General features: G+C 37.4%; 1 protein-coding gene across 1 annotated transcript in view; it reads left to right on the forward strand.

Moving 5' to 3' along the window:
- LOC149803595 (U3 small nucleolar RNA-associated protein 6 homolog) overlaps nt 1-25010 on the forward strand; it is a 254661-nt gene that overhangs the window by 228922 nt on the left and 729 nt on the right. Inside the window, exons 17-19 of the mRNA XM_089953343.1 lie at nt 17657-17734; nt 18361-18470; nt 19905-24280. Coding sequence (XP_089809469.1) covers nt 17657-17734; nt 18361-18470; nt 19905-20010 — 294 coding nt within the window. The 3' untranslated portion in view covers nt 20011-24280. The remainder of the gene's footprint in view (nt 1-17656; nt 17735-18360; nt 18471-19904; nt 24281-25010) is intronic.

The raw sequence follows: 25010 nt of genomic DNA on the forward strand, positions 1-25010 counted from the left end.
TGTGACTGGGTGGAACATGATGATACGTGTCTGCAGCATGATGCCCCAGTGCTAGACATCACTATAAACTGCCACACTGGAGACAACTTAGCAGTATGACTGAAAAATTATTAAAGCTATGCTAAAAATCCAAATCACACACACACACATATACAAGCACACACACACACACAAACATACACACATACACAAACACACACTTATACTTCCTTGATGACTCAGATGGCCTTAAAAGATGCTGTTGGAAGTAGGAATAAATAAATGGTATTTGCTTGATCAGAGTGAATAATAGATATATGTCTTCAGTTGGGTGAAAAACTCATTATATTTATGAGTTGTTTCACTGTCACTTATGAAAATACTGACTTTTTCACCCACAAGATGAAATGTCTCCATTATTCACTCAGCAAACAAATTTTCTTTTTATTTTATGCTCAACAAAAGGAGATGCTATATGATTAAATGATCATGGTTGTGTGTTCATCAGTGTGTAAATTTTACCTAATCACTCAAAAAATAAATAAAGTTCAAAGGATCATATGTATATTTTACAAATCTAGCCACCCAGCTGGAGTTGATGCTACCATCCAAGGTGTAGAGAGGTGCATTTCTGATGTGAAATCATGGATGACATGTAACAAGCTGCAGATGAATGATGATAAAACTGAGGCCATTCTGATCACAACATAAAGACTTTCTCATTCACATCCTTTACCTCAAACAATAAATATCAGCAACACCAACATTAAATTCACACAATCAGTATGAAACCTAAGTGTTACTCTGGACAGTACTCTCACATTGCACCAACATGTCATGAACATATGCAAGGCTGCATATCTTGAGCTGAGACACATCAGCTCAATTCGCAAATATCTTTCAGTTGATGCCACTAAAACACTTGTGTGTTCATTATTACTTTCAAGACTGGACTATTGTAACTCAATTCTGTCTGGTTCATCTCAATATCTGCTCCAGAAACTTCAAGAAGTTCAAAACACAGCTGCTCGGATCATACTTAGAGTACCATGATCAGAGCACACCTCCCTGCTACTCTGGTCCCTACACTGGCTATCCATTCAATCTAGAATCAAACACAAAATTTGTTCTCTGTGCTACATTTCACTGTTGAACTCTAGTCCAACATACCTATCCGACCTCACCCATGTGTACACACCAGCAAGATAATTATGCTCCTCTTCTGACAATCATATACTCATTATTCCCACTATGAAAACAAAGTCATATGGACGGCATTCTTTTGCATACCAGGGCCCAGCAACGTGGAATGAATTGCCTACTGAACTTAGACACAAAGACACAGTGACCACATTCAAGAGGGCTCTCAAAACTCACTTATTTCGACTGCAAGAACAAACTTAAAGACCTAATAATGTTTCCTACCTTAAATATTCTCATCATGTTTTTTAATTTTTTCTAATTTCATGGTGTTTGTTTTTGTAATTATATCATTATATGTTTTTTATCTTATAGGTGTTGTCTAAAGTTGTAAAGTTTAGAACTTCTAAAGATTAGGCACTATACAAAGTCCTCATTATTATTATTATTATTATTATATTGACGGGCAGTGGAAAATTTTTAATGTATTTCACTGAAATGAAGTATCAAGATTATTTCTCACAGACTAGCATAAAATAAATGTGATTATTTGATGGTCAGCTTTTCATTTTAATGAGTGTATGTTGTATATTGTGATATGTTACTCTCAGTAATATTAATGAATATAGGAATTAGCCAGTGGATTGCTTGCTCTATGCTTTTCATATGAAGCCTTGCTTGTAGTGGTTATTGCTGCATGCTTTTCATGTGAGGCCTTGTAGTAGTTATTGCTGCATGCTTTTCATGTGAGGCCTCACTTGTAGCTATTGCTGCATGCTTTTCATGTGAGGCCTCACTTGTAGCTATTGCTGCATGCTTTTCGTGTGAGGCCTCACTTGTGGTGGTTATTGATGCATGCTTTTCATGTGAGGCCTCACTTGTAGGTATTGCTGCATGCTTTTCATGTGAGGTCTCACTTTTAGTGGTTATTGCTACAAGCTTCTCATGTGAGGCCTCACTTGTAGTGGTTATTGCTGTAATTATTGATGCTTAACTGTGTAGTGCTGGCTGTCTTTCCAAGGTTTCTCAAAGCCTGTGACTTTCACCCATTTAAAATGTGAAGTCATGGGGTGGACAATGATATTACTTTTTAGAGGAGAATGTAAGAACAATGATCTTAAATAATTAATATAAAAGCATTGAAACTGTTCCTTATTAACTTATTATGACTGTTTTATTATGATAGAAAAGAATGTTTATTTTAATTTTTTAGCTGGTCTGGTCATAGACCAGTAGACCATTTTGGAATGATCTTTTATCTTTCAACCATCGTCTGTTCGGTATTGATCATTTGTCGTCTGTCATCTATCATCCTTTAGCAGTAGCTTGCTATTAATACTTCTCTTGGAGAATTGCCATGATACTTTACAGACGAACTTTCATCTCATGGTCTAGTAAGTCCTGAATGAAAATTGTGCACTTTAGACATCCAGTGGCAACCATCTTAAAAAAAAAATTTTTTTTATCACTACTCCTAATAGTGATACAACATGAAGTTTTCAGCAAAAGACTTTGTATGATATTCAGCAGAAGACTTTGTATGATATTCAGCAGAAGACTTTGTATGATATCCAGGAGAAGACTTTTCATATCAGCATAGGGGTTTACACTGAAAAACTTCACGCTGTTTGTAGTTAGTCCCCGAGTAAAAATGACGCCTATGTGACCCATCCCCAATATCAGAAAATTATCATGATAGATAATGTTTATGAATGGTTGGACATGCCAGTATTTTTGGGAAAAACACAAAAAATGCTTCTGTCTTTTAATGTGTAATGGTTCTTGTATTAAAAATGTTCTGACCTTATTCCAGAAAAGCTGCCTTGATGGCCATCCTGAAAATTTGTTTATGGCTACATTTCCTGAAAAGGTCCAGTCAGTATCAGGTTTATTACTGTCATTGATGCTTTTAAATAGTTTTGTTCCCCACCCCTTAAAAAATAAAGTAACCGAACATAACAAATAGGTATGTCTTATCATTGAGGCAAGTGCTTTTCTATCTATGATACTGTAGAACCTGTTTCATGAGGTCACCCTTTCTGCCAGAAAAATCAAAGTCTCTCAGTACAGTAGTTTTTTTTATGACACTGTATATATAGTTAATAAACCCATATATTGAAAATTTGATCTCTCAAGACAGGTGTTCTCTCATAACAGTGGTATTTCAAAACTTTTTACTGTTTTAGGTTCAAGGTCACAATCACGACACATATTTTTGCATTACACTTACAGATATCTTGTGTACATGTTAAAACAGTTATGTAAGAAAATATTTTTGTTACCAATTTTGGCATGTTGGAGTTTCTCAGGAATATTAGAGATGTTTTCTATAAACAGCATTGGAAAGGAATAGAAGAGCATTTCATTTGCATTTTTTTTTGCTAACCTGGCAGTAAGTCATCCATTGTCTGACAGTCATTATTCAACTATTATGGCTCCCTTTACTAAAAATTGATAATTTCTTTTTTTTAAACTGCATTCTGGAAACCACTTAACAGATTTTACAAAATAAATTTTGGCATGAAAGGTTTTTAAGTTTATACAAGCAACATCAGTCCGCCATCAAATACTAAAAATTGAAACATACATAACCACTTTATAGATTTGATGATGCATTTCCACACAATTGATCTCATTAAGTGATGAAGGGGAATTTGAATAGCTTTCACACACTGCATCCTGACATTGAGTCTTTCAGTATGGGAACAATATTTAAACAAACTTGCTGGTGTGCGGTCAGATAGGGATGAAGTTGCAAAGAAACTAAACAAACCTTGAAACCATTGTTTTCATAACAAACATTATACAGTCAGGAGCATTGGAAGAAATTTAAGCAGAAAGAATACTACAGACCAAAATTACTTGGCCAACTGCTCTGCATTTGGCAGTTAGGCAGATACCAGACTATAAAGCAATCCATGTTCCTTTTGTTGTCGTCACTTCAGGATCACACAAATTGTTTTATTTTAACCTTTAATTTTCCGTTCTGCCTCAGTTAATCATTCTACCATTTTTTTGAAGTACTGGGTATTCAATACCATTCGATTCCATGGTTTAAAATTACAGATGTTATCATATCATGACTGGTTTGTCCACATTCTGTGAATCCTCATGTGGAATACAGTGAACATTACAAGTCAGTGTATTCAAAATCACTTCCCTAATATCAGTAATTCAAAGGCCAGGAAGTTTTGGAGTCAGAGGTTCTACCAGTAACTACAGACTTAAAATAGTATCAAAGGAAATGTAGTCAATATATCCTGGTTTGAGTAATCAGGAGATAGAGTTAATTTTCAGTGATGTCACAGATTGAATGAATGGACCAATTTAGGAGCAGGCAAATAGGCTGACTAAAATAGGAAATGTATTTTGAACTGCCTGCCCAGTTCCCCAGGGATTTAATTATTGTAATCACAAAAGAGCAGGCATAAGGTTTCTTCATTATCTGATGATTGGAAAAGGGTATTTTTGTCCAGTTGCTGCAATTTCAATTGATTTCATTACAGGTTTAAATGTTTTCTAGTTTATTTAGATTGCATTTGCAGAATGTTGTTTCTTCAATTAAAGAACACATCGTTTGAGGCATATGTGATTCTCTTTATGGATGATTGTTTTCAGAATAATTTCAGAATTAAACACTTTCAAGTTTTGCAAACCAGACTTTATAATCCAATTACCCTGAAAGAAAGCAGATTAACTCGCCTGATAGATAAGCCTTGTTTCCTCTGCTAGACAATTTCTAAATTAATTCCCTTGGGCACCCCACCCCCACAACCTCTGAGCCTTTTTTGGCCTTAATGACAGCTCCACATATTACTGCTAGCATTACAATGGGCCTCATACAGCCTGATTTCTATTAAATCCAGGCTTTAGATTTATTATAGAGAGGATATTTGCTTGCTTCAAGTGAATAACATAATTTTTTCAGGTGGGTTAAAAACTTGGTATTTTCAGAAGTGGCTTCTTTACCTCTTTTATCTATACCACTCTGGTGGCCTAGTGTTTAGAGCATCCGCCTCAGATGCGGGAGGTCATGGGTTCGATCCCCAGCTGAGTCATACCAGAGACTTACAAAAATGGTACTAACAGCTGCCTTGCTTGGCGCTCAGCATTAAGAATTTAGTGTTATGACTGGTCTACCTGGTGTCAGGATAATGTGACTGGGTGGGACATCATACTACATGTCTGCGGCATGATGCCCCAGTGCTGGACATCACTATTAACTGCCACACTGCAGATATTGTAGCAGTATGACTGAAAAATTGTTAAAGCTACGTAAAAAATCCAAATCACACACACACACACCTCTTTTACCATGGGAACGTCTTACTGATAGAAAATCAAGATCTTTGTTATATGCTTACCATATATTTCTTCAACTTCTTGACAGATTCTCATCCTACTTATTTTGATTGATAATAAAGCTAAAAAAAATTAATTCTATGGCATGCTCAATTGCCACTATTTATTTGGGGTCAAAAGAATGATTGTCAAAATTAGTGTCACTGTTTTGGTTTAAGTTTTATTGTGATTCATTCCACACATTCTTCCTTAACCTTCTGAACTTGGGATCAAGGTCACATTATGTAGCAAGGCTTGCTTGTAGGCTGGCTGTGCAGGCTATGACCCTGTTCAGTTTTCACAGAAGCTTCATGTTTCCAAATATTAATGGGCAACACCCTGGTGGATGCCAAAGCTGTTTTGAATACACAGAGCACAACAAGTTAGTACATGACATACACAATCAATTGGCCATAAGAGAGGAGTGATCAATGTTGGACAATTTGTCTACCATATACACTCACTTATAATATGAGTCCAACTGCAAAGACCTAGATCTGCTGTTCCATAATGTGTTGTCAGATCTGGGTCTGTGCATTTTGTTAGGAGTAATCAATAGAACAAACAACATAGGACCCTGGTCTGCAGGCAAATTATGGCAGCTCAGGATCTTTGGGGGGGGGGGGGTTTGCAGTTTGATTCGACTTATAAGCGAGTACTGACAGTAAATTTAGGGATGGCAAATACCAGTAGGCAGTTATGGCAGTACAAAGGGGAAATTATTAAACATGGAAATCTGTTCTGGATCAGTTTTTTGCTGATCAGCAATGGTGGCATACAAAGTGGAAAACTGCAGGATATACTTCTTATTATCCTTACTAGTTATTAAGTTTAATGTTGCCACATAGCATGCAAAGATCTGATTCATGCATGCTAAGTATAAATCTGTTGAGCATTTCTTTACAAAAGTGAACCATCATGACAAACGGATTAATTCCTTTCATGAAATAAGTTTGATGCAGAGTTCAAAAGTCAAGGTGTATACTCAGAAACACAAATCTTTTTGCCAGCAGGAGCACATTTTGTGTAGCTGGTAATATTCAGACTGTTATGGATGATTGGTGCTGAGGCAATGGGAGCTTTGAGAGACATTTTAAGACAGCCAACCAAGACTGGCTTTGACAGGATTTAAACTCATTGGTTGTGAGTCAGAGCTGATGTTTGAGCCAGGATGTAGAGATAGGAAATATTACTTCAGTATACTGTTTATTTAATGTTTGATTACTGTAGATGTATTAAGTTTAATAATAATAATAATAATAATAATAATAATAATAATAATAATAATAATGACTTTATTTAAAGAAGAATCTTGTTTGGCCAAATGAGGCCTTCTGCAGTTATATATGTATGTTGTACAGTTTTTACAGGTTGTGTCTTTAGACAGAACTAATATTAAAAACTAGAAAATTGATCTACTGCAACTCTAAAATATGTACAAAGCTTTAAGGATGAGTATAAACAGGAGTCATAAAGATTAGTAGTTAATCTGTGTATGACATTACAAATGAGAACATGAAATAACATTGTTTAAAAGAAGACTAGAACAGAATCACAATCATACAAATGCTTATTTCTTCAGATGTTAACTAAGAAGCTTGTTAAAAGACTGGGATGAGCCAGTTGACCTTGTATAGGGTGAAATGGAATTCCATAGTTTGGCTTCAGAAACAGCAAAATTCTTCTTATAAAACTGAATTTGGCTTTGATGGTAAATTGTTGTTTGAGATGGATTTTGTTCCATACATATGTACATTTTGACAAGTTTAAAATTACTTTTAACGTAATCATGAGCCATCCATTGTAGGGATTTATAGACTAGTAAACCCTTCTAACCCTTCTGAAACTGAGTTCTCTGCTGAAATGGAAGGTTTTAAATAGATTTGACAATGGTATGTCAAAATCAAAAATAATTCTTACTTTTTTTTTCTTTCTTGATTTTCTGTATCACTTACCTCAGACAGAACCGCAGTATTCCATATATGGCATTACATGTGTATTGTCAAATCTCTTTCTCTGTTCTTGAGGAATATAAAATTTTATTCTGTTCAAAGCAGTGAGTATACTTTTTTAATGAGTCTTTATGAACTTGCATCTTCCAGTATAAGTTATTTTCTATCATGATGCCATGTTGTTTTTCATATTCAGACTGTTCTATATCCTTTTAGCATTAAGTTGATGTCAGCTTTCACAGCTTTTACTTGGCTCAACTACCTATGATCATGGCTTTTGACTTGACTTTATTACATTGAAGTCATCTTTCACAGCTTTTATTTTGACTCAACCACATATGATAATGTCTTTTGACTTGGCTTGACTACTCATGATCATGGCTTTTGACTTGGCTTGACTACCTGTGATCATGGCTTTTGACTTGGCTTGACTACCTGTGTTCATGGCTTTTGACTTGGCTTGACTACCTGTGATCATGGCTTTTGACTTGGCTTGACTACCTGTGATCATGGCTTTTGACTTGGCTTGACTACCCATGATCATGGCTTTTGACTTGGCCTGACTACCTGTGATCATGGCTTTTGACTTGGCTTAACTACCCGTGTTCATGTCTTTTGACTTGGCTTGCCTACCCGTGTTCATGGCTTTTGACTTGGCTGAACTTCAGATGTTTCTATAATCCACGCTTTGGAATTGGCTCAATCACCTATGATCATGGCATTGGACTTGGTGGCATTTATCTTCATACTATTGTGCTCACACCAGTTATTTATCAAAATCCCGATTTAATTTAGTGCAATACTTGTTGCAGTTGATCCACTGTTATATAATGTTGCATCATGTGTTGGTGGTGGATGGCTCAATGTAATGCAGTAAATCATTGATGAACAGCAAAAAGAGTAATGAGCCAAGATCTCATTCTTGTCGAACACCTGACTTCTAAATTACTTACCTGAAAGTTTATAGAAACTTCTTGTCTGCCTTCAAGATGGGATTGAAACCAAGTTAAACTTTCATGGTTAACCTTATATATACTGTACTTCAGCAGGATGTTGTGATTGGAAAGGTTTAAAACCTTTGTACAATCAAGAAACACTGTACCTGCCAGTTTACCTTGATCTATTGCTGTTAACCAGTCATCCAATATTCTAGTTAGCATAGTCTATAGTCTGGCATGAATGCCCTTCACAAAATCCTGATTGTCATGAATGTAGCAAATTAAAAGATACCAGGTAGTTTCCAACTTCATTACAAACATGTCTCTAATATTTTCGAAAGTAATGAAACTGATATTGGTCTCAGTTTATGCATATCAGAAAGATCTCCCTTCAGGTGTATTGGACTTACTTTTGCCAGTTAATTTAGACTGTTTGGAATAAAATACCTGTAGGTTGATGATATACACACGTGAGGGTGCATGCTGCAATTACTTGAGAGCTTTAGGAATTTTGCATCATCATGAACTGTAGCTGTTCTGACATCAAATTTATCTAATTCAGTTCAAGACTTATTCTAGATATTCTGAAGCACTCTTCTTTGCAATGTTTTTAGGAAATATGCTCATTTAATTCATTTCTGGAGAATCTTTTATGATCTGTGAGATCCACAAGTTTTTTGTTTATGTTCACAAAATAATCATTGAGTGCATTTGCAGTTTCAAGAGGTTCTTGCTGAATGTTACCATCATCATCACTCGTACATCTAAATGGCAGGTTATTGGCAGATTTGCCCTTCATGTCATAAAAAGGTTTCCAGAGTTTTCTAGGGTTCTTTTATGAATACTATCATATTTCAGTGGAATAGTAAGTTTCCCTTGACTTTTGAATCATTGACTTAACTCTGTTTCTCCATAATCTGTAATTGTCAGTATCTTTTAATCTATGAAATCTATCCCATGTCTTAATAGCATTCAGTATATCATGTGTAATCCAGTTTGGTTGATTTTGTTGCTTGACACTCTTTAAATTAAAAGGAGCAGGAGTGCTCAAAGATTCAGGATCATTTGATGGGTCATCAGAAGATTCAGTTATTGACCAAAGGATATCCTTCATTTCCATAAGGAATAGTTGTTCCTTGAATCTTTTCATTATTTGATACTTGATATATTTATGATGATATGGTTTGCTTTTTTACTTAATTTTCCTGTTCAGCATAGAGGATAAAGATCACATCATTATAATTTGGGAATCGCAATTTCTATAATATTGTTAGTATTGTTAGTACATGTATAACTGTCATCAGTTAGTGTTTCAGTTACCACTTTTACTCTAGTGGGTACATGAACTCACTGTTGATAATTCAGGAAATTCATGGTTTTAATCCTGCTTTGATTCATGTCATAAAGCAGATTGTCATTTAAGTCACCTACTAAACTAAATTCTTTGTTTTCTATGTACCAAGTTTCAAGCTTATTTTGAAATATAGTATACCAAGCATTGTCGGCGTTTAGTGGTCTATGTACACAACCTAATACAAACACTTTTTATATCTGATTTCTAGCCAAAATTATTTCCATGCCATTGTCTTTAAGATCATCATTTAAAAATAAAGATGTCCTGAATGTAAATGGGAAGTCCACCATCCTTTTCAAAAAGCCCATTTTTTCTTCAACAACTGTAGTTAGCAATTTTAGGTATGAACAACCTCTTTTAAGAATATTTTGCTGAATGCAGAAATATCAATTACTGAATTATTTCCTGAAGGAAATAATTTTATTTCGTTTAGTTTTGGAAAAAGATAACATGTTCAAATGGTAAATTTTGATACTTTTTTCTTTTTTCCTGCCAGAGACCATAGTTCTAAGTTTGAATGATCCTGAGATGAATGACATGGAATGTCTGATTATCAGTAGATGCACCATGATGTTTCTCACAAAAATCTTCATTACAGTCACTTAAATAACTGTTTTACCATAAGATTTTATAATGAGTTTTGAAACATTGGCACTTTTAACAGTTATCTTGGTAACAGTTAACACATTGTGGACACTGATTGATGGAGGCAATTGAATTGCACCAGATGTAATTCCATGGGCATAATCACTTCACTCATTGGGATATCTGTAGCATGTTTTCTGTCATCACACAGGGTAATTCCATGGGCATAATCACTTCACTCACTGGGATATATGTAGCATGTTTTCTGTCATCACAGACGGTAATTCCATGGGCATAATCACTTCACTCACTGGGATATATGTAGCATGTTTTCTGTCATCACACAGGGTAATTCCATGGGCATAATCACTTCACTCATTGGGATATATGTAGCATGTTTTCTGTCATCACAGAGGTTAATTCCATGGGCATAATCACTTCACTCACTGGGATATCTGTAGCATGTTTTCTGTCATCACAGAGGGTAATTCCATGGGCATAATCACTTCACTCATTGGGATATATGTAGCATGTTTTCTGTCATCACAGACGGTAATTCCATGGGCATTGTGGCGTTCTGCGAACACTCTGTTATGAGTTGGGGGTGGGGTGCACCCAATATTTATTTGAATTTTGACCAGCTTTAACCCGAACTCAACGAGTGACGTTCTCCCGGGTATTTCTGTAAGCACATTGGAATACCCTGCCAGCAACGTCTCTATCTCTTCCCGCTGTACCGTGGTCAACATGGGGTCACACTCCACGTCCGTGGGGTCTCAGTCCTCGTTAACAGACAGCTCAGAACAGTATTTGCCCCTTCCGGGTTGCCTTCGGCGTCCTCGGTGACGATCGTGGCGACAACAAAATCACTGACGGCCTCCCTTTCCCGGTATCGCTTAAGGAGATTGGTATGGTATAGCTTCTCCTTAGTCGGTAGTCGTATCAGATAGGTTTGACCTCCGACCTTCCTGGTTACGACGTATGGACCTCTCCAAGAAACTTGCAGCTTGTTGTGTTCTTGAGGCAACAGTAACAACACCTTGTCCCCTACCTCATACTGGCGTGGTTTTGTGCGCTTGTTATAATTCTTCGCCTGATGCGCCTTAGCTCGCTTGAGGTTCTCCTGTACGAGGGAACAAATTTCCTCCAGTTTGTTTCTCAGGTCCATGACGTACTGATAGGTAGTGCGTACGTCTTCGACAGTGTGATCGTCCGTCCACAGCTGTCGATTGGACCAGGTATGGTCCTCCCATATAAGAGTTCAAAGGGAGAAAACCCTAAACTCGCTTGTGGTACTTCCCGATATGCGAAAAGCATTGCAGGAATGTACCTATCCCAATCTTTGGGGCGGCCTTCGCACAGCTTCTTGAGCGTGTTCTTCAATGTCCCGTTAAACCGTTCGACCAGTCCGTTACATTTGGGGTGATAAGGTGTAGTTGTAAGGTGTTTAATCGGCATCAGTCGGTTTACCTCTGCCATCACGCGACTCATGAATTGTGTCCCTTGATCGGTCAGGATCTCGTCGGGCACTCCGACTCTTGACCAAATCCCAAACAGCACTTCCACGACGGTTTCCAAATCAATATTATGCAATGCGATGGCCTCTGGATAGCGTGTAGCGTAATCTACGACCATTAGAATATACCGATTTCTGTGTGACGACACGGGTTTTATCGGTCCGATTAAGTCCATCACGACGCATCGAAATGGTTCATTGATAAGGGGGGTACTCCCCAAGGGGACGGGTCGATGATCCGTTTTCAGAGCCATTCTCTGACACTTGTCACAGGAGAGACAGAACTGCTTGACATCTCCCTGGACCCCTGGCCAGTAGAATTCTTTGATAAGACGGTCACGCATCTTAGCAATTCCCATGAGACTTTCGTGCGCAAGTTTTAACACTTCGCCTCGCTTCTCTTTCGGCACGACGACTTGCTTAAAGTGTTCGCTGCCTTTCCTGGTGTGGCGATACAAGATCCCCTTCTTGTACGCAAACTTCACCGTGCCATTTGGAGTTTCTTTCTCCATTCCTTCTGCAGCATATTTGTACAACTGCGCCAGAGTTGCATCCTCCTGCTGCAGTTTCCTCAATTTGGCCGGAAGAACATTACTGACCGGTGTCGACGTAACTTCTGTCGGCATCGCTTTCATCTGTCGACTCTTGGACCTGGTTTCCACAGCACTCACCGGCATCGGTGTGCAGGTTTCGGGGTTCGGTTGTGGCAACACATAACGACATCCCAGTATGATGTCATGTGATAATCCAGCCAAGCACACAGCTTCAATTTTCCCCTTCACGTACAGTGAATCGAGGTCGATGACAGCCACTGGCAATGAGTCACACGCGCTGTTCGCTTACTGTACTTCAGTTACCTTCCCTGTGTAATCCTCAGGCTTCACGTATTTCTTGTCGGCAAGGGCTGGAACGCTACACCCAGTGTCATACAAGATGGTGGCACCTTCTCGGTTAACTGTAGCAAATGTAAAGTTTGCTGGTTTACAGCTTGCCTCTAGCTCGCACTCCTTTCTAGCTGCGGCATTCACCTGGGTCTGCCTGCCCTTGGGACAGTCCCTGGCAAAATGCCCTGGGCGTTTGCAGTTGTAACACATCGGCGGCCCTCGCCAACCTGCAAGGCCCGGTCTCGTGGGTGAGGCCTGTCCTGGTCTATGGGTAGCATCCTTGCCTGTGGATCCCCCTCTGACCTTCCTGTCGCCAGCTCTCCCTCACCCACCCGGTGCGACTCAGTGGGTCGGGGTCGGTCCGCACCAAAGAAAATCTACACTCTTCAAGTGAGCCTGCTCGTATCTCTCCGCCATGCTGGAGATCTCTTTGAGAGTCTGGTGTTCTCTCTCTGCTAGGAAGACTGTCAACTCGCGACAGTAAGTACTCAGGACATGCTCCTTAAGTATGACCTCGTGTAACCCGTCGTATGATCGTTCGACATCGGCCATCTTCATCCACTTCTCAAATAACCCTCAAACATGGGTGTGGAGTTGATAGTGGGTTTCCGTTGTCTTTTTCGTCGAATCCCGAAAAAGTTTACTGTACGTTTCAGCGGTCAGCCGATAATGGCAAAGAAGGGCCTTCTTGAGCGCATCGTAGTCATCAGCATCATCTGCAGCTAAGCTTTGGTAAACTTCTTGAGCTGCACCTTGCAAAATGGCTGAGACGTTAATCGCTCAATGCTGCGAGGGAATTTTATGAGTGCCCATGAGTTTCTCAAATTGCATGAGGAAATCGTCAATGGACTCTTCTTTGTCATTGAACCGAGGCATACTTATCTTTACCATTCGGTGATCGATAAATGGTCATCCCTCCCTCCAGGAATCGTACTGGGTTCATCCCTATTGGTGTCCCTAGCCGCTAACTTTACCTTCTTCATTTCGAGAGTGTGAGCCAGTCTGGCCAGCTCTAGCTCTTTCTGTGTTTCTCTGTCCGCTGCTATCTTGGCCAGCTCTTTCTGTGTTTCTCTGTCTGCTGCTATCTTGGCCAGCTCCAGCTGTCCACTGCTTTTTCTGCCTTCCATTCCTTAATTCTTTCCTCTATAAACGCTGCCAGGCGATCTCCCTCATACCCGAGATCTTCCGAGCCTATGGCACGGTATTCCTTAATCATCGGTCTTTCTGTAGCCGTTTTATAATATACTAACAGTAAGTGATACCTTGTCTTGACTCACTAACAACTGACAGATGTTACATGTTTCTAACCAAATATTTACCTGTTAACACCACAAACTTCGCTCTGGTAAGATAATTTGCTTGATATTTGCTTCAAAATTACTGCAAGTAATCAAAAATCTACCAAGCATGCAAATATCAAAATATAACATACACAAGATGAAAAATCATAAACATTCAAAATACACAGGATGGAAAATATCTCACAACTATCTCACACTGTTCACTAATACTTCCTAACAAATAAAACTTTAGGTCGTAAAGATAATATTTTTGTCTAATTCATATCCCAGACGAGCCCCCACTGTGGCGTTCTACGAACGATCTGTTATGAGTTGGGGGTGGGGTGCTCCCAATATTTATTTGAATTACTATGGAATTCCCACCCTGGCTCATTTTTGTAGGAAGTGAAATTAGTGATAGAGAGAGATACAGCTCCGAGCCCCCAGTCAGCAATACCGACAATTAAATTATTAAGAACACAAAGGTGAAATTCATAAGAATAACAATTTAATACAATTTAAACGATATTAATTTCTCAACCAATCTTCTTCCTTTCGACTATGTAATAACCTATTTCATCACGTGATTATAGTGTGAGATGGCTTTCCCCTGTACTTGGGTTCTACTCATCTGTGCTCTACTCTGCTAATTCCTTTCCTCCTTCTGGCATTCTCCGTACTGCAATTCTTCCTATCCTCTTCCCCTTTTGTCTCCTTTTCTCCTCCCCCTTCTCTCTCTCTCTTTCTCTAGCAATTAGGCTTGTTCTCTGCCTACTGCCTTGTTCTATCCTGTCTCTCTGAGACTCGGGACTTGACTACCCGGTAGTTCTGTCCCCAAAAGCTTCCTGCGAAAAACACAAGGACGTTAGCATGTTTCGTTAGCCATCTCCCTCACACTAAATCAACAATCTATCATCATATAGAAACTATCTACATCTTCAGTCACGCATTCGTGCACATTGAAAGCCACACACGTTCTTATAGGAACAGCGTTGCAATAAAGAGTGGTATCCTACTTATCATACAGACATCACTAAATTGCGTCACATCGATATATTCTTAATCTCAATATTCTGAACAATATCACAACACTCAGACGCATTTCTGTACATTACACTCCCACAAGTGTACACAAATATTCAAATATCCATATTATTTAAATTTACACACTGCAACCATTTCCAAAGTTACAATTTAATTCAACAATTGCAAAATCTAGAATATCACATAAATAAATACACTAGTTTACCACGAAGTAACCAGATAGTGAATTACAATATTAATTCAGACTACAAGCTAGCAATCTACATAATCATAGCTCATTTCTCAAGTACGCATGTAAATTAAAAATACAGAGGTAATTCTATGTACTAACAATTCTAGTAAGTAAATATACATACTGCACATAATTGCAATTACAATGCCGTAACATTCTGCAACAATCGAGCAAATAACTCACTGACCTTTATGAAGCTTTCTGTCCTTGAATGTACCAAGGTTTCTTTTCCTGCCAATTCACGAGTGGCTTCCTCGGAGTTATTGCTACAACTTGTCAGCATGATCCTTCACAATGACTAATTCATTCCCAGCCCAAATGACTGTTAAATTCTGGTTCGAATTGATGGCCCCACCCTTCCTCAGTTCCAATTAGATATCAATTCTACCCCAGTCGGTTCAGCTTAACAGACGAGCCTCAGGCCATCTGTCAAAGCGGGGAGATTTACAACAGCATCGAGGGTCCTTTGTTCTTAGAACAAAGCTTCAAACGTCTACATGTTAGCTTTGACACCTAATGATGTGGGCTCTTGTACAACACGAATCGCTACAATAGATGCAGGGTCTACATACACATGGCGCTAATCCATTCCTTTGTTCCTGACTTATGTAATCGCGGGCAGGCAAATGTGACAGGCATAATCACTTCACTCTTTGTGATATCTGTAGCATGTTTTCTGTCATCACAGAGGGTAATTCCATGGGCATCATCACTCAGTGGGATATCTGTACCTTATTTTCTTCTGTCACAGGGAGAATCACACCTAGTAGATCTTAAAGCATGTTTGGAAGTTTCTGGAAAATTGTGTTTGAGTTTTAAACTTATGGTCCCATCCTCATTGACTTCTTCCTATAATGCTCCATAGTTTACTGGAACATTTCACATTGTGTTGCCTCATGTCCCTTTTGTTGTTGTTGTTGTTGTGGGGTTTAACGCCATTGTTCAGCTCATGATAGGCTATATATGGCAGCCAGTATTAATGGTGGAGGAAGAATCCGGGAAAACCCCTGAAAGAACCACTGACCCATGAGAATGTCCCTATTGTAGACAAGCCATGACATTGGATTTTGCTAGTAGTAGGCTGGCATGATTTCACATTATGGCCTCATTCAAAACAGCTTAAACATCTTCCCAATTTCAAAATGGTGTGTGTGAGATTTAGATTTTTAATTTAGCTATAACAATTTTAGTCATACCACAGACGTTCGGCATCATGTCCCACCCAGTCACATTATCGTGACACCAGGCCAACCAGTCCTAACACTAACCTCTTAATGCTGAGAGCCAGGAGAGGCAGCTGCTAGTACCATTTTTATAGGTCTTTGGTATGATTTGGCCACAATTTGAATCCACGACCTCCCACATCTAGGGCAGAAGCTCTAATCACTTGGGCCACTGGAGCAGTCTTCTAACAATGGTTAAGGCAGTTTGCATGGTCCCAATCATATTTATAATCTTGGTTTCTTTGCCTTTTAGAGGAGTCAGAATTGTCCTGAGGTATCAGGGAAAGTCTCATTTATTGAATGGACAGAGTGTGATAAACCTTTATTCAAATGGATTGTTTTTTTGCCATTTGGGTACTCCAGATTTAATCCCGACTTTGTCACAAATGCTTGCTCAAAGTCTGTCAATTTGTAATTCCACTGCTGACTTGTTCAATTAGGGCATTCAACTCATGAATGTCTGTGTGAATTCTTGGGCATACGCTGCATGGAAAGGCTAAGGAGTTATAATTATCCAAGTATCAGTTGTTTTGGATGTCAATAAAATTGTTTTCAATCTGGTCAATATGAACTTTGTTACTAGCATCGTTGCCACAAACACTGACAATGATAATGTTGTATTTAGAAAGGTGGGTATGATAAACAAATGGCTAAAAATTCATACAGCACTCAGTATGATCTGACATTAATGCTTGCCCATCAGCCCGAGGCTAGTAAATTGTTGGATGGACACCCGAAAGCCAAAATGTCAAGATCAGTTTAGTGTGAATTTATTTTCTGCAAAATAATATTTACAGTGGCTACTGAAGATGATGAAAAGCTTGCTAGAGGTGAACTTTGTAACTGGTTTCATTATGGTTTGCCATGGCAGGGAGGTGAAATATGTAACCACTGATTTCATTATGGTTTGCCATGGCAGGGAGGTGAAATATGTAACCACTGGTTTCATTATGGTTTGCCATGGCATGGAGGTGAAATATATAACCACTGGTTTCATTATGGTTTGCCATGGCAGGGAGGTGAAATATGTAACCACTGATTACATTCTGGTTTGCCATGGCAGTGGTGTTCATTATTGCCTGTAAAATACCCTGCCTTGTGCTTATTTATTGGGGGGTGGGTATTGAATAAGAAACAAATGATTACTTTTCAGGGAATGCATGTAATTTTATACTTTATCTTTTGCAGGAAACATGGCCTCTGTGGGAGATGGTCATAGAGAATGGAATGAGTACAGATTCTCAGAACATCACACAACTACTAGAGGTATGGGACAATGAACAGCTTGGGGAAATTAGTTAAACATTTGATGAACTTCTTTTTGTGAGAATTTTAATTTTCAAAATCTGGCAATTGGTCGCTGTTTCTGAAGGCTTGTATTCAAAACATAAGCAATTTTAGAACACTTTAGTGTTTCCTACATTTGCTTAAATATTTTCTCAGAAGTGAACCTCTCATTTATATTTGAGAATAAGTAGTTTGTGTTGTAGAAATAGAGAGGAAATCCTCTTCACTGTTTGTAATATCTTCACATCTCTAATGTTAGTAGTGACCTCCCTTTTGTCCCTAAATCCCTAATCAGATAGTTTTAAAAAGAGTTAATTTTGTCATCTACGCACTTTAGCGAAAGTGAAATTTGGGACAATGCCAATCATGTTTAGTGGATGGTGATGAGGGAGGTGTTGGGGGTGGGGGAATAATTATCATGTTTTTCATGTGATATGGTAGGTATGAATTGGATTAGCCAAAATTGAACATGCTTAATAAAATTGGGTGTTTCTCTGATGATAGCAAGGTTGTAAAATCTTTACAGGGAAAAACATTTTCCTGGTTCAGTTTTCATTATTGATTGCAACTGTAAATTATATTTGTGCTTTGTTTTGTTGCATCAGAGGGCCAGCAGCAGTAACTGTCGTGAGGTCTGCCTGCCTGCCAAGGAGATTTACCTGGACACAGTCTACCTGAGGCAGGGCATAATGGCAGCAAGAGTACTCTATCAAAGGTGAACAGCATGATACAAGTTCTCATACTCAGGATAAAGCTTAACTCTTTCTAAAATCTCAAGGATCAACAGATTCTTTTGTCTACGTATCACAAGGATTAGTTACTTTTTTCTAAACATAAAGAAAAATAAACAACCTTATATAACCACTCATCAGTCGAGTCCAACTGCAAACGACATAGGCCCTGATCTGATAATTTGCCAGCAGATCAGGATCTATGTTGTTTGTTCTAGTGATACTTCTAACAAACTGCATTGACCCAGATCTGCCAGTGGCAGATGAGTCTATACCATTCTTCACAATCTTCTCACCCAGAACTGTTAAAATACATGGTAATCTATGTCCATCAGAAGTTTGCTGCATGGTTTGAGTGATAAACTCAAGCATCTTTTTGATTTAGTGGACCTGCCTATTAGTTGGGACATGGGCACAAACTGGAAATACATAGATGGCTATTTTTTTAATGCATTGCCAGTATTTAATTGAACCTTTTTAAATTTTAGTTTCATAAAAAGACACAAGAACACGGCCTTGACCAAATAATGCATATCTGTTTACAGGCTATAGCAGTGTTAGTTAAATCAAAATGGAAATGGTGAAGGTAGAAGATGGTATGGTTTAACACAATATTCAAGTAGACTTTTGTTTTATAGAATTGTGTATAATAAATTATCTACAAAGCAATATTTAAGTTGAAAACAGTTTTTAACTTAGTTTTCAGAGTCAGAGAGTAAAACTATGCATGCAGAAACTGGTTTTCTTTCAGCCAGGGTGCTAATACTTTTGTACCTGTTATATCACTGGCATTTGCAATCCAAGTTCAGCATCTTAACTTGATTCCTTTGCATTACCCAAATCACACCTTATATTAAATATCTATGTCAGGATATCTGGAATGGGTTATTTTGAGATTGTTTGATCTTTATGTGGACTAGATAATAGAACGAACTAAAGTAGACAGTAATAAGTGGAATTAATTTCTCCCAGTCTTTATCTAATTTCCAGCATTTCATAACTGTTCTCCAGCATTTTTCTTCTAGCTTAAAGCTGTTATCTAATAAACTGGGATAATAATCCCAACATCTGGTGATGGTATTAATTAGTGATGCTTTAGAATTTTATGTTTGCAGCAAGTTTATTATACTTAATACTTCAAGTCAGATTATTATTGTTGGTTTCATCCATTCACCCGAATCTTTGGTGATGGTATTAATTAGTGATCCATTAGAATTTTATGTTTACAGCAATTTTCTTACAGCTGAAACATTGAGACAGATAGCTGTTGTGTGTTTCCTCCATACATATTCCAGACAACATATCGTCATAGATGCCGTGAGACAAGCTAAATTTCCAATTCATCATCATTAAACAAAAATACTATAAAAAAATATACAAGTGTATTCGCAATTAAAAAGCTTTATTTTACATTGCAGACTGATGCAAGCAAAGCCTTTATCCCTGAATTTCTATAAGCAGTGCATACAAATGGAGTTTCTGCAGGTATGCAAGGGATATAACTCTTTATGCTTTAAAAAATAAGTTACGCATAAAATTCTGTATCAGGACAAAAGTAATTGCTTCATGTTCTAAATATTAGATTCATCACCCACCTCTCATTTTTGTAGGTCTGATTGTCTCCATGATTTTGAGTTAGTATGTATGTGTGTGTGTGATTTAGATTCAGAATGTAGCTCTAACAATTTTTAGTCATATCACTATGATGTCTGCAGTGTAGCAGTTTATAGTGAAGTCGAGCACTGGGAACTCTTGCCACAGATATTTAGCATCATGTACCACCTGGTCACATTATCCTGACATCAGGCCAACCAGTCCTAATACTAACCTGTTAATGCTGAGCAGCAAGCGAGGCAGCTGCTAGTACCATTTTTTGTAAATCTTTGGTATGACTCAGCTGGGGTTCAAACCCATGACCTCCCACATCTGAGGCAGACACTCAAACCACTTAGGCCACTGGAGCAATCCTACTGAGAAAGAGAAAGGTGCAGTTCTACAATGGTGCCAAATAATGTAGACTTTCTGCTCATGTTACAGTGGGAAAATCTTAGCTTTTAAGACAATAGTTTTTAGGCTGGTAATTATTGGTATTGGAACCAGAGTTTGTGTCTGGGTTTTAGACACAGGTGAATTTTTACATAAAGCATTGTAAGTTTGAGATTTGGATTAAACAGGGTCCCAACACAAAAATCATGGGCCCAGCAATCAGGCAAACAACAAATAAACAAACAAACAAGAAGTCCAATTTGTATGCTTCTGCACATGTGCAAGTGAAATAGGCAACTGAAAACATCTTATGCACACTATCTGGCAAAATGAAAATCTGTCAGAAAACAATGTGTTTGGATGCAATCAGAAGTGATAAAACAAAATGTTTCCTAAACCCATTTCAGGTAGAAAGGAAAAGAATTTCAGGGAAGAATGAATTAAAACCCCTTTTTCAGAATATAAAAAAATGAATTTCACTTAACAAGACTTCTTTAATTGGTATTTTTTTATACAGTACATTAGGCATTTACCAACATTTTTATTGTTTGATATTTTGCCCTAGCTTTAAGCTTTCTCACAATTATTTTCTTCAGAAAACTTTCCATTACAATTTCACCTAATAACATTTTATTAATTAAAAATAGGCAGACTTACTTCCTGCTTGTAAAACTAAATTATTAATTAACAACAAGCAGACTTACTTCCTGCTTGTAAAACTAAATTATTAATTAACAGGCAGACTTACTTCCTGCTTGCAAAACTAAATTATTAGTTAACAGCAGACTTACTTCCTGCTTGCAAAACTAAATTATTAACTAACAGGCAGACTTACTTCCTGCTTGCAAAACTAAATTATTAATTAACAGGCAGACTTACTTCCTGCTTGCAAAACTAAATTATTAATTAACAGGCAGACTTACTTCCTGCTTGCAAAACTAAATTATTAATTAACAGGCAGACTTACTTCCTGCTTGCAAAACTAAATTATTAATTAAGAGGCAGACTTACTTCCTGCTTGTTAAATTAAATTATTAATTAACAGACAGACTTACTTCCTGCTTGTAAAGCTAAATTATTAATTAAGAACAGGCAGACTTCCTGCTTGTAAAACTAAATTATTAATTAACAGGCAGACTTCCTTCCTGCTTGTAAAACTAAATTATTAATTAACAACAACCAGGCTTACTTCCTACTTGTAAAACTAAATTATTAATTAACAGGCAGACTTACTTCCTGCTTGTAAAATTAAATTATTAATTAACAGGCAGACTTACTTCCTGCTTGTAAAGCTAAATTATTAATTAACAACAGGCAGACTTACTTCCTGCTTGTAAAGCTAAATTATTAATTAACAACAGGCAGACTTAACTTCCTGCTTGTAAAACTAAATTATTAATTAACAACTGGCAGACTTACTTCCTGCTTGTAAAACTAAATTATTAATTAACAGCAAGCAGACTTACTTCCTGCTTGTAAAACTAAATTATTAACTAACAACAGACAGACTTACTTCCTGCTTGTAAAACTAAATTATTAATTAACAGGCAGACTTACTTCCTGCCTGTAAAACTTTATTAATTAACAAACAGGCAGACTTACTTCCTGCTTGTAAAACTAAATTATTAATTAACAACAGGCAGACTTACTTCCTGCTTGTAAAACTTAATTATTAGTTACAACAGGCATACTTATTTCGTGCTTGTAAAACTATATTATTAATTAACAGGCAGACTTACTTCCTGCTTGTAAAACTAAATTATTAATTAACAACAAGCAGACTTACTTCCTGCTTGTAAAACTAAATTATTAATTAACAACAGGCAGACTTACTTCCTGCTTGTAAAACTTAATTATTAATTAACAACAAGCAGACTTACTTCCTGCTTGTAAAACTTAATTATTAGTTACAACAGGCATACTTATTTCCTGCTTGTAAAACTATATTATTAATTAACAGGCAGACTTACTTCCTGCTTGCAAAACTAAATTATTAATTAACAACAAGCAGACTTCCTATCTCACGAATGCATACGACTTACAAAAGGTTTTTCCAGTCAAGTCCAAAAGAGGTATACTGTTGTTATTAAAAATAGGTCACTGTGATCCATATCCACATTTTACTCATTTTGGTTCAGTTTGATAATTTCATATCAGTATACATAACCTGTTGCTGCTGTATAACTTATTGGTTTCCTCTTTTCACTGCAGGAAATAGCCCTCATTCTTTTTCCAGTCGCAGCCATTATTGGCTGCTTGAAATACTTTGAAGAGAAAATTGCCTTTGCTTCAAGTCGTACATCATGAATTAACCATTTTCATTACACGTCATTTTTATAGTATGAAATTACCTTTCGATCAAGTTTTATTGCTGTTTGAAATTAATGCTGAAGAGAGTTATTGGATTTTTCAGTTACATTTATTTTCAAAGCCTTTCCTTTAAGCTGCTCCCCAACAGGGGTTTCAGTGCAACTATTATTATTTTGAGAATCGTTATATTCCGTTTTCTTGCTCAAGTAGGTATTTAGTTATCCTTGTCATTGCCAATTGGTCTGCAGATTTATCTTGATTCTGTTTTATTGTTTTAATACAATAATGAATCATTGGAATTCATATTCAATTTAATCTGACTTTTGTTTTTTTTATTCTATGGAAGGAGGTCGCACACCAGTCCTTGCTTTCATTTATGTGTGTATAATGATTGAACACCTTTCAGCCTTCAGTATGGGTACAGTGGTCATTCAAACCCCCCTTTGATATGGAGATAGGGATTGGTTTGAGGCCCCCTCAAATCCCTTTTGGGATTGGGAACCAGTATACATACACCAGATTATGGAAGGGGATTGGATTGGCATCCCCCCCACATTCCTGTAATCCTGCTAAATCCCTAAGGCATGTGGGGCCTCCCACTGCAGAGAAATGATTGCTCTTTCTTTTGCATGGGCCTGTGGTAGAGGGGTTGATGTGGTGCATGGGCTGACTTCACTGTCTTACAATATGGGGTCATAAAGGAGGGAAGGGGGCAGACCTCCTCCCAAACACCCCAGGAGGGTTGGATGTCACTCTTACCTATTGCCAAGTCTGTCACTTGTGACAGTCCTTTAGGTCTGTGTGGAAAGTTATAGATAAGGTCCTTCTTCACCCCAAGTCTCCCCCACAACTAGAGTGTTCAACAGCCAGTCTCTGGCTGTCCATTTAACGCTTTACAGTGTGAGTTGTGGATGTTATATGACAGAAAATGTTAAAGCAGATGGATCTTTCCAACTTAAAAACATGTCAGATTAGAAACAATAAATAAAACAACACTGCTTTACAAACTTCGAAAGAGGAATGTGACAGTAGTTTAATACAGCATGCCGAGCACATGAATGCCGAATATAAATATTTTTTTCAGTATATTTTTTGTTTGTATTCCAGTTCCAATCCATATGGATTTTGCCCTTTGTGACAAGAATTTTGACCAACTGCACAACCAGGTTTAGTAACAAATATAAATGTATTGTTTTCATACATGCTTTAATTCTGGCATGTAATAAATAGATTACACTTTTTTTGCCCAAATTACTTTTTTGCCACTTTTAATAGCATTAATTACACTAATACCTCTCAGGGGATTGGCATGTATGGTTTACTTATGACATAAACCAACTCTAGTATGTCACATGATATATGATTATTTCAAAAATTTATCTTAAGAAATGTGACTTATAATTTTTATTTTCTTTGTACCTGCAGAGTAAACCCAAACTGAAGGTGTTAAGAAAGGTATATGAAGAGGCCCTAGAGGAGCATGGAAAGACCTCGCCAGGTATGACAATCACTGGCTTTTACAAAATTCGAACCCTTACACAGGAAGTTCTACCAGAGAATACTAAATATGTAATTTTGGTGAGGAGATTTACATGGGATTCTATTTAAGGACAATTTTGGCAATTTTTTTATTCTTTCACCAAACTGCAAAATCTATGCTACAAAAGTTCCCGAGTTCATTTTTAGATGTACAGGAAATAGACCAGAAGGCCTTATAGGATGGTCTTTATCCGTCATCAAATGTCTACATGGAAATAAATGAAAATGGTGCTGATAAGACCTCCAACACGATCACCAAATCTTGTTATCACTACTTTTCCTAAATGGATGACCATAGCTACACCAAAAGACTTGTTATCATGTCACATTGGTACTAAATGAAATTGATTTCCAATATGTCATCCAATACGTCATACATGGTGGCCATCTCGAAACTCTTGTTATAGCTAGTAAGTGTGCCAATATGGTGGCCATTGCATTTCATATTTTGCTGGCTTAAGTTCTTGCTTTTAGCACATGACCAAATAGGTTTTTGTAACCATTTATACCTAGAATCATGAAAGTCGAGGAAACTTATTTCCACATAATAATTAACGTTTACAACAGCTATTCATGTAAAAGGTGAGCTGCATAATCATTTATTATGCACTAGTTCATATAACGCCAAAGCTTTTATCACAAAGGAAACTCGTTCTCTTGTCTCATGTTTTTCGCATTTCTTTTCTGAC

Source organism: Sinohyriopsis cumingii, chromosome 3 (genome assembly GCF_028554795.1).
Source record: "Sinohyriopsis cumingii isolate HCF-2022 chromosome 3, ASM2855479v2, whole genome shotgun sequence".
NCBI lineage: Eukaryota > Metazoa > Mollusca > Bivalvia > Unionida > Unionidae > Sinohyriopsis > Sinohyriopsis cumingii.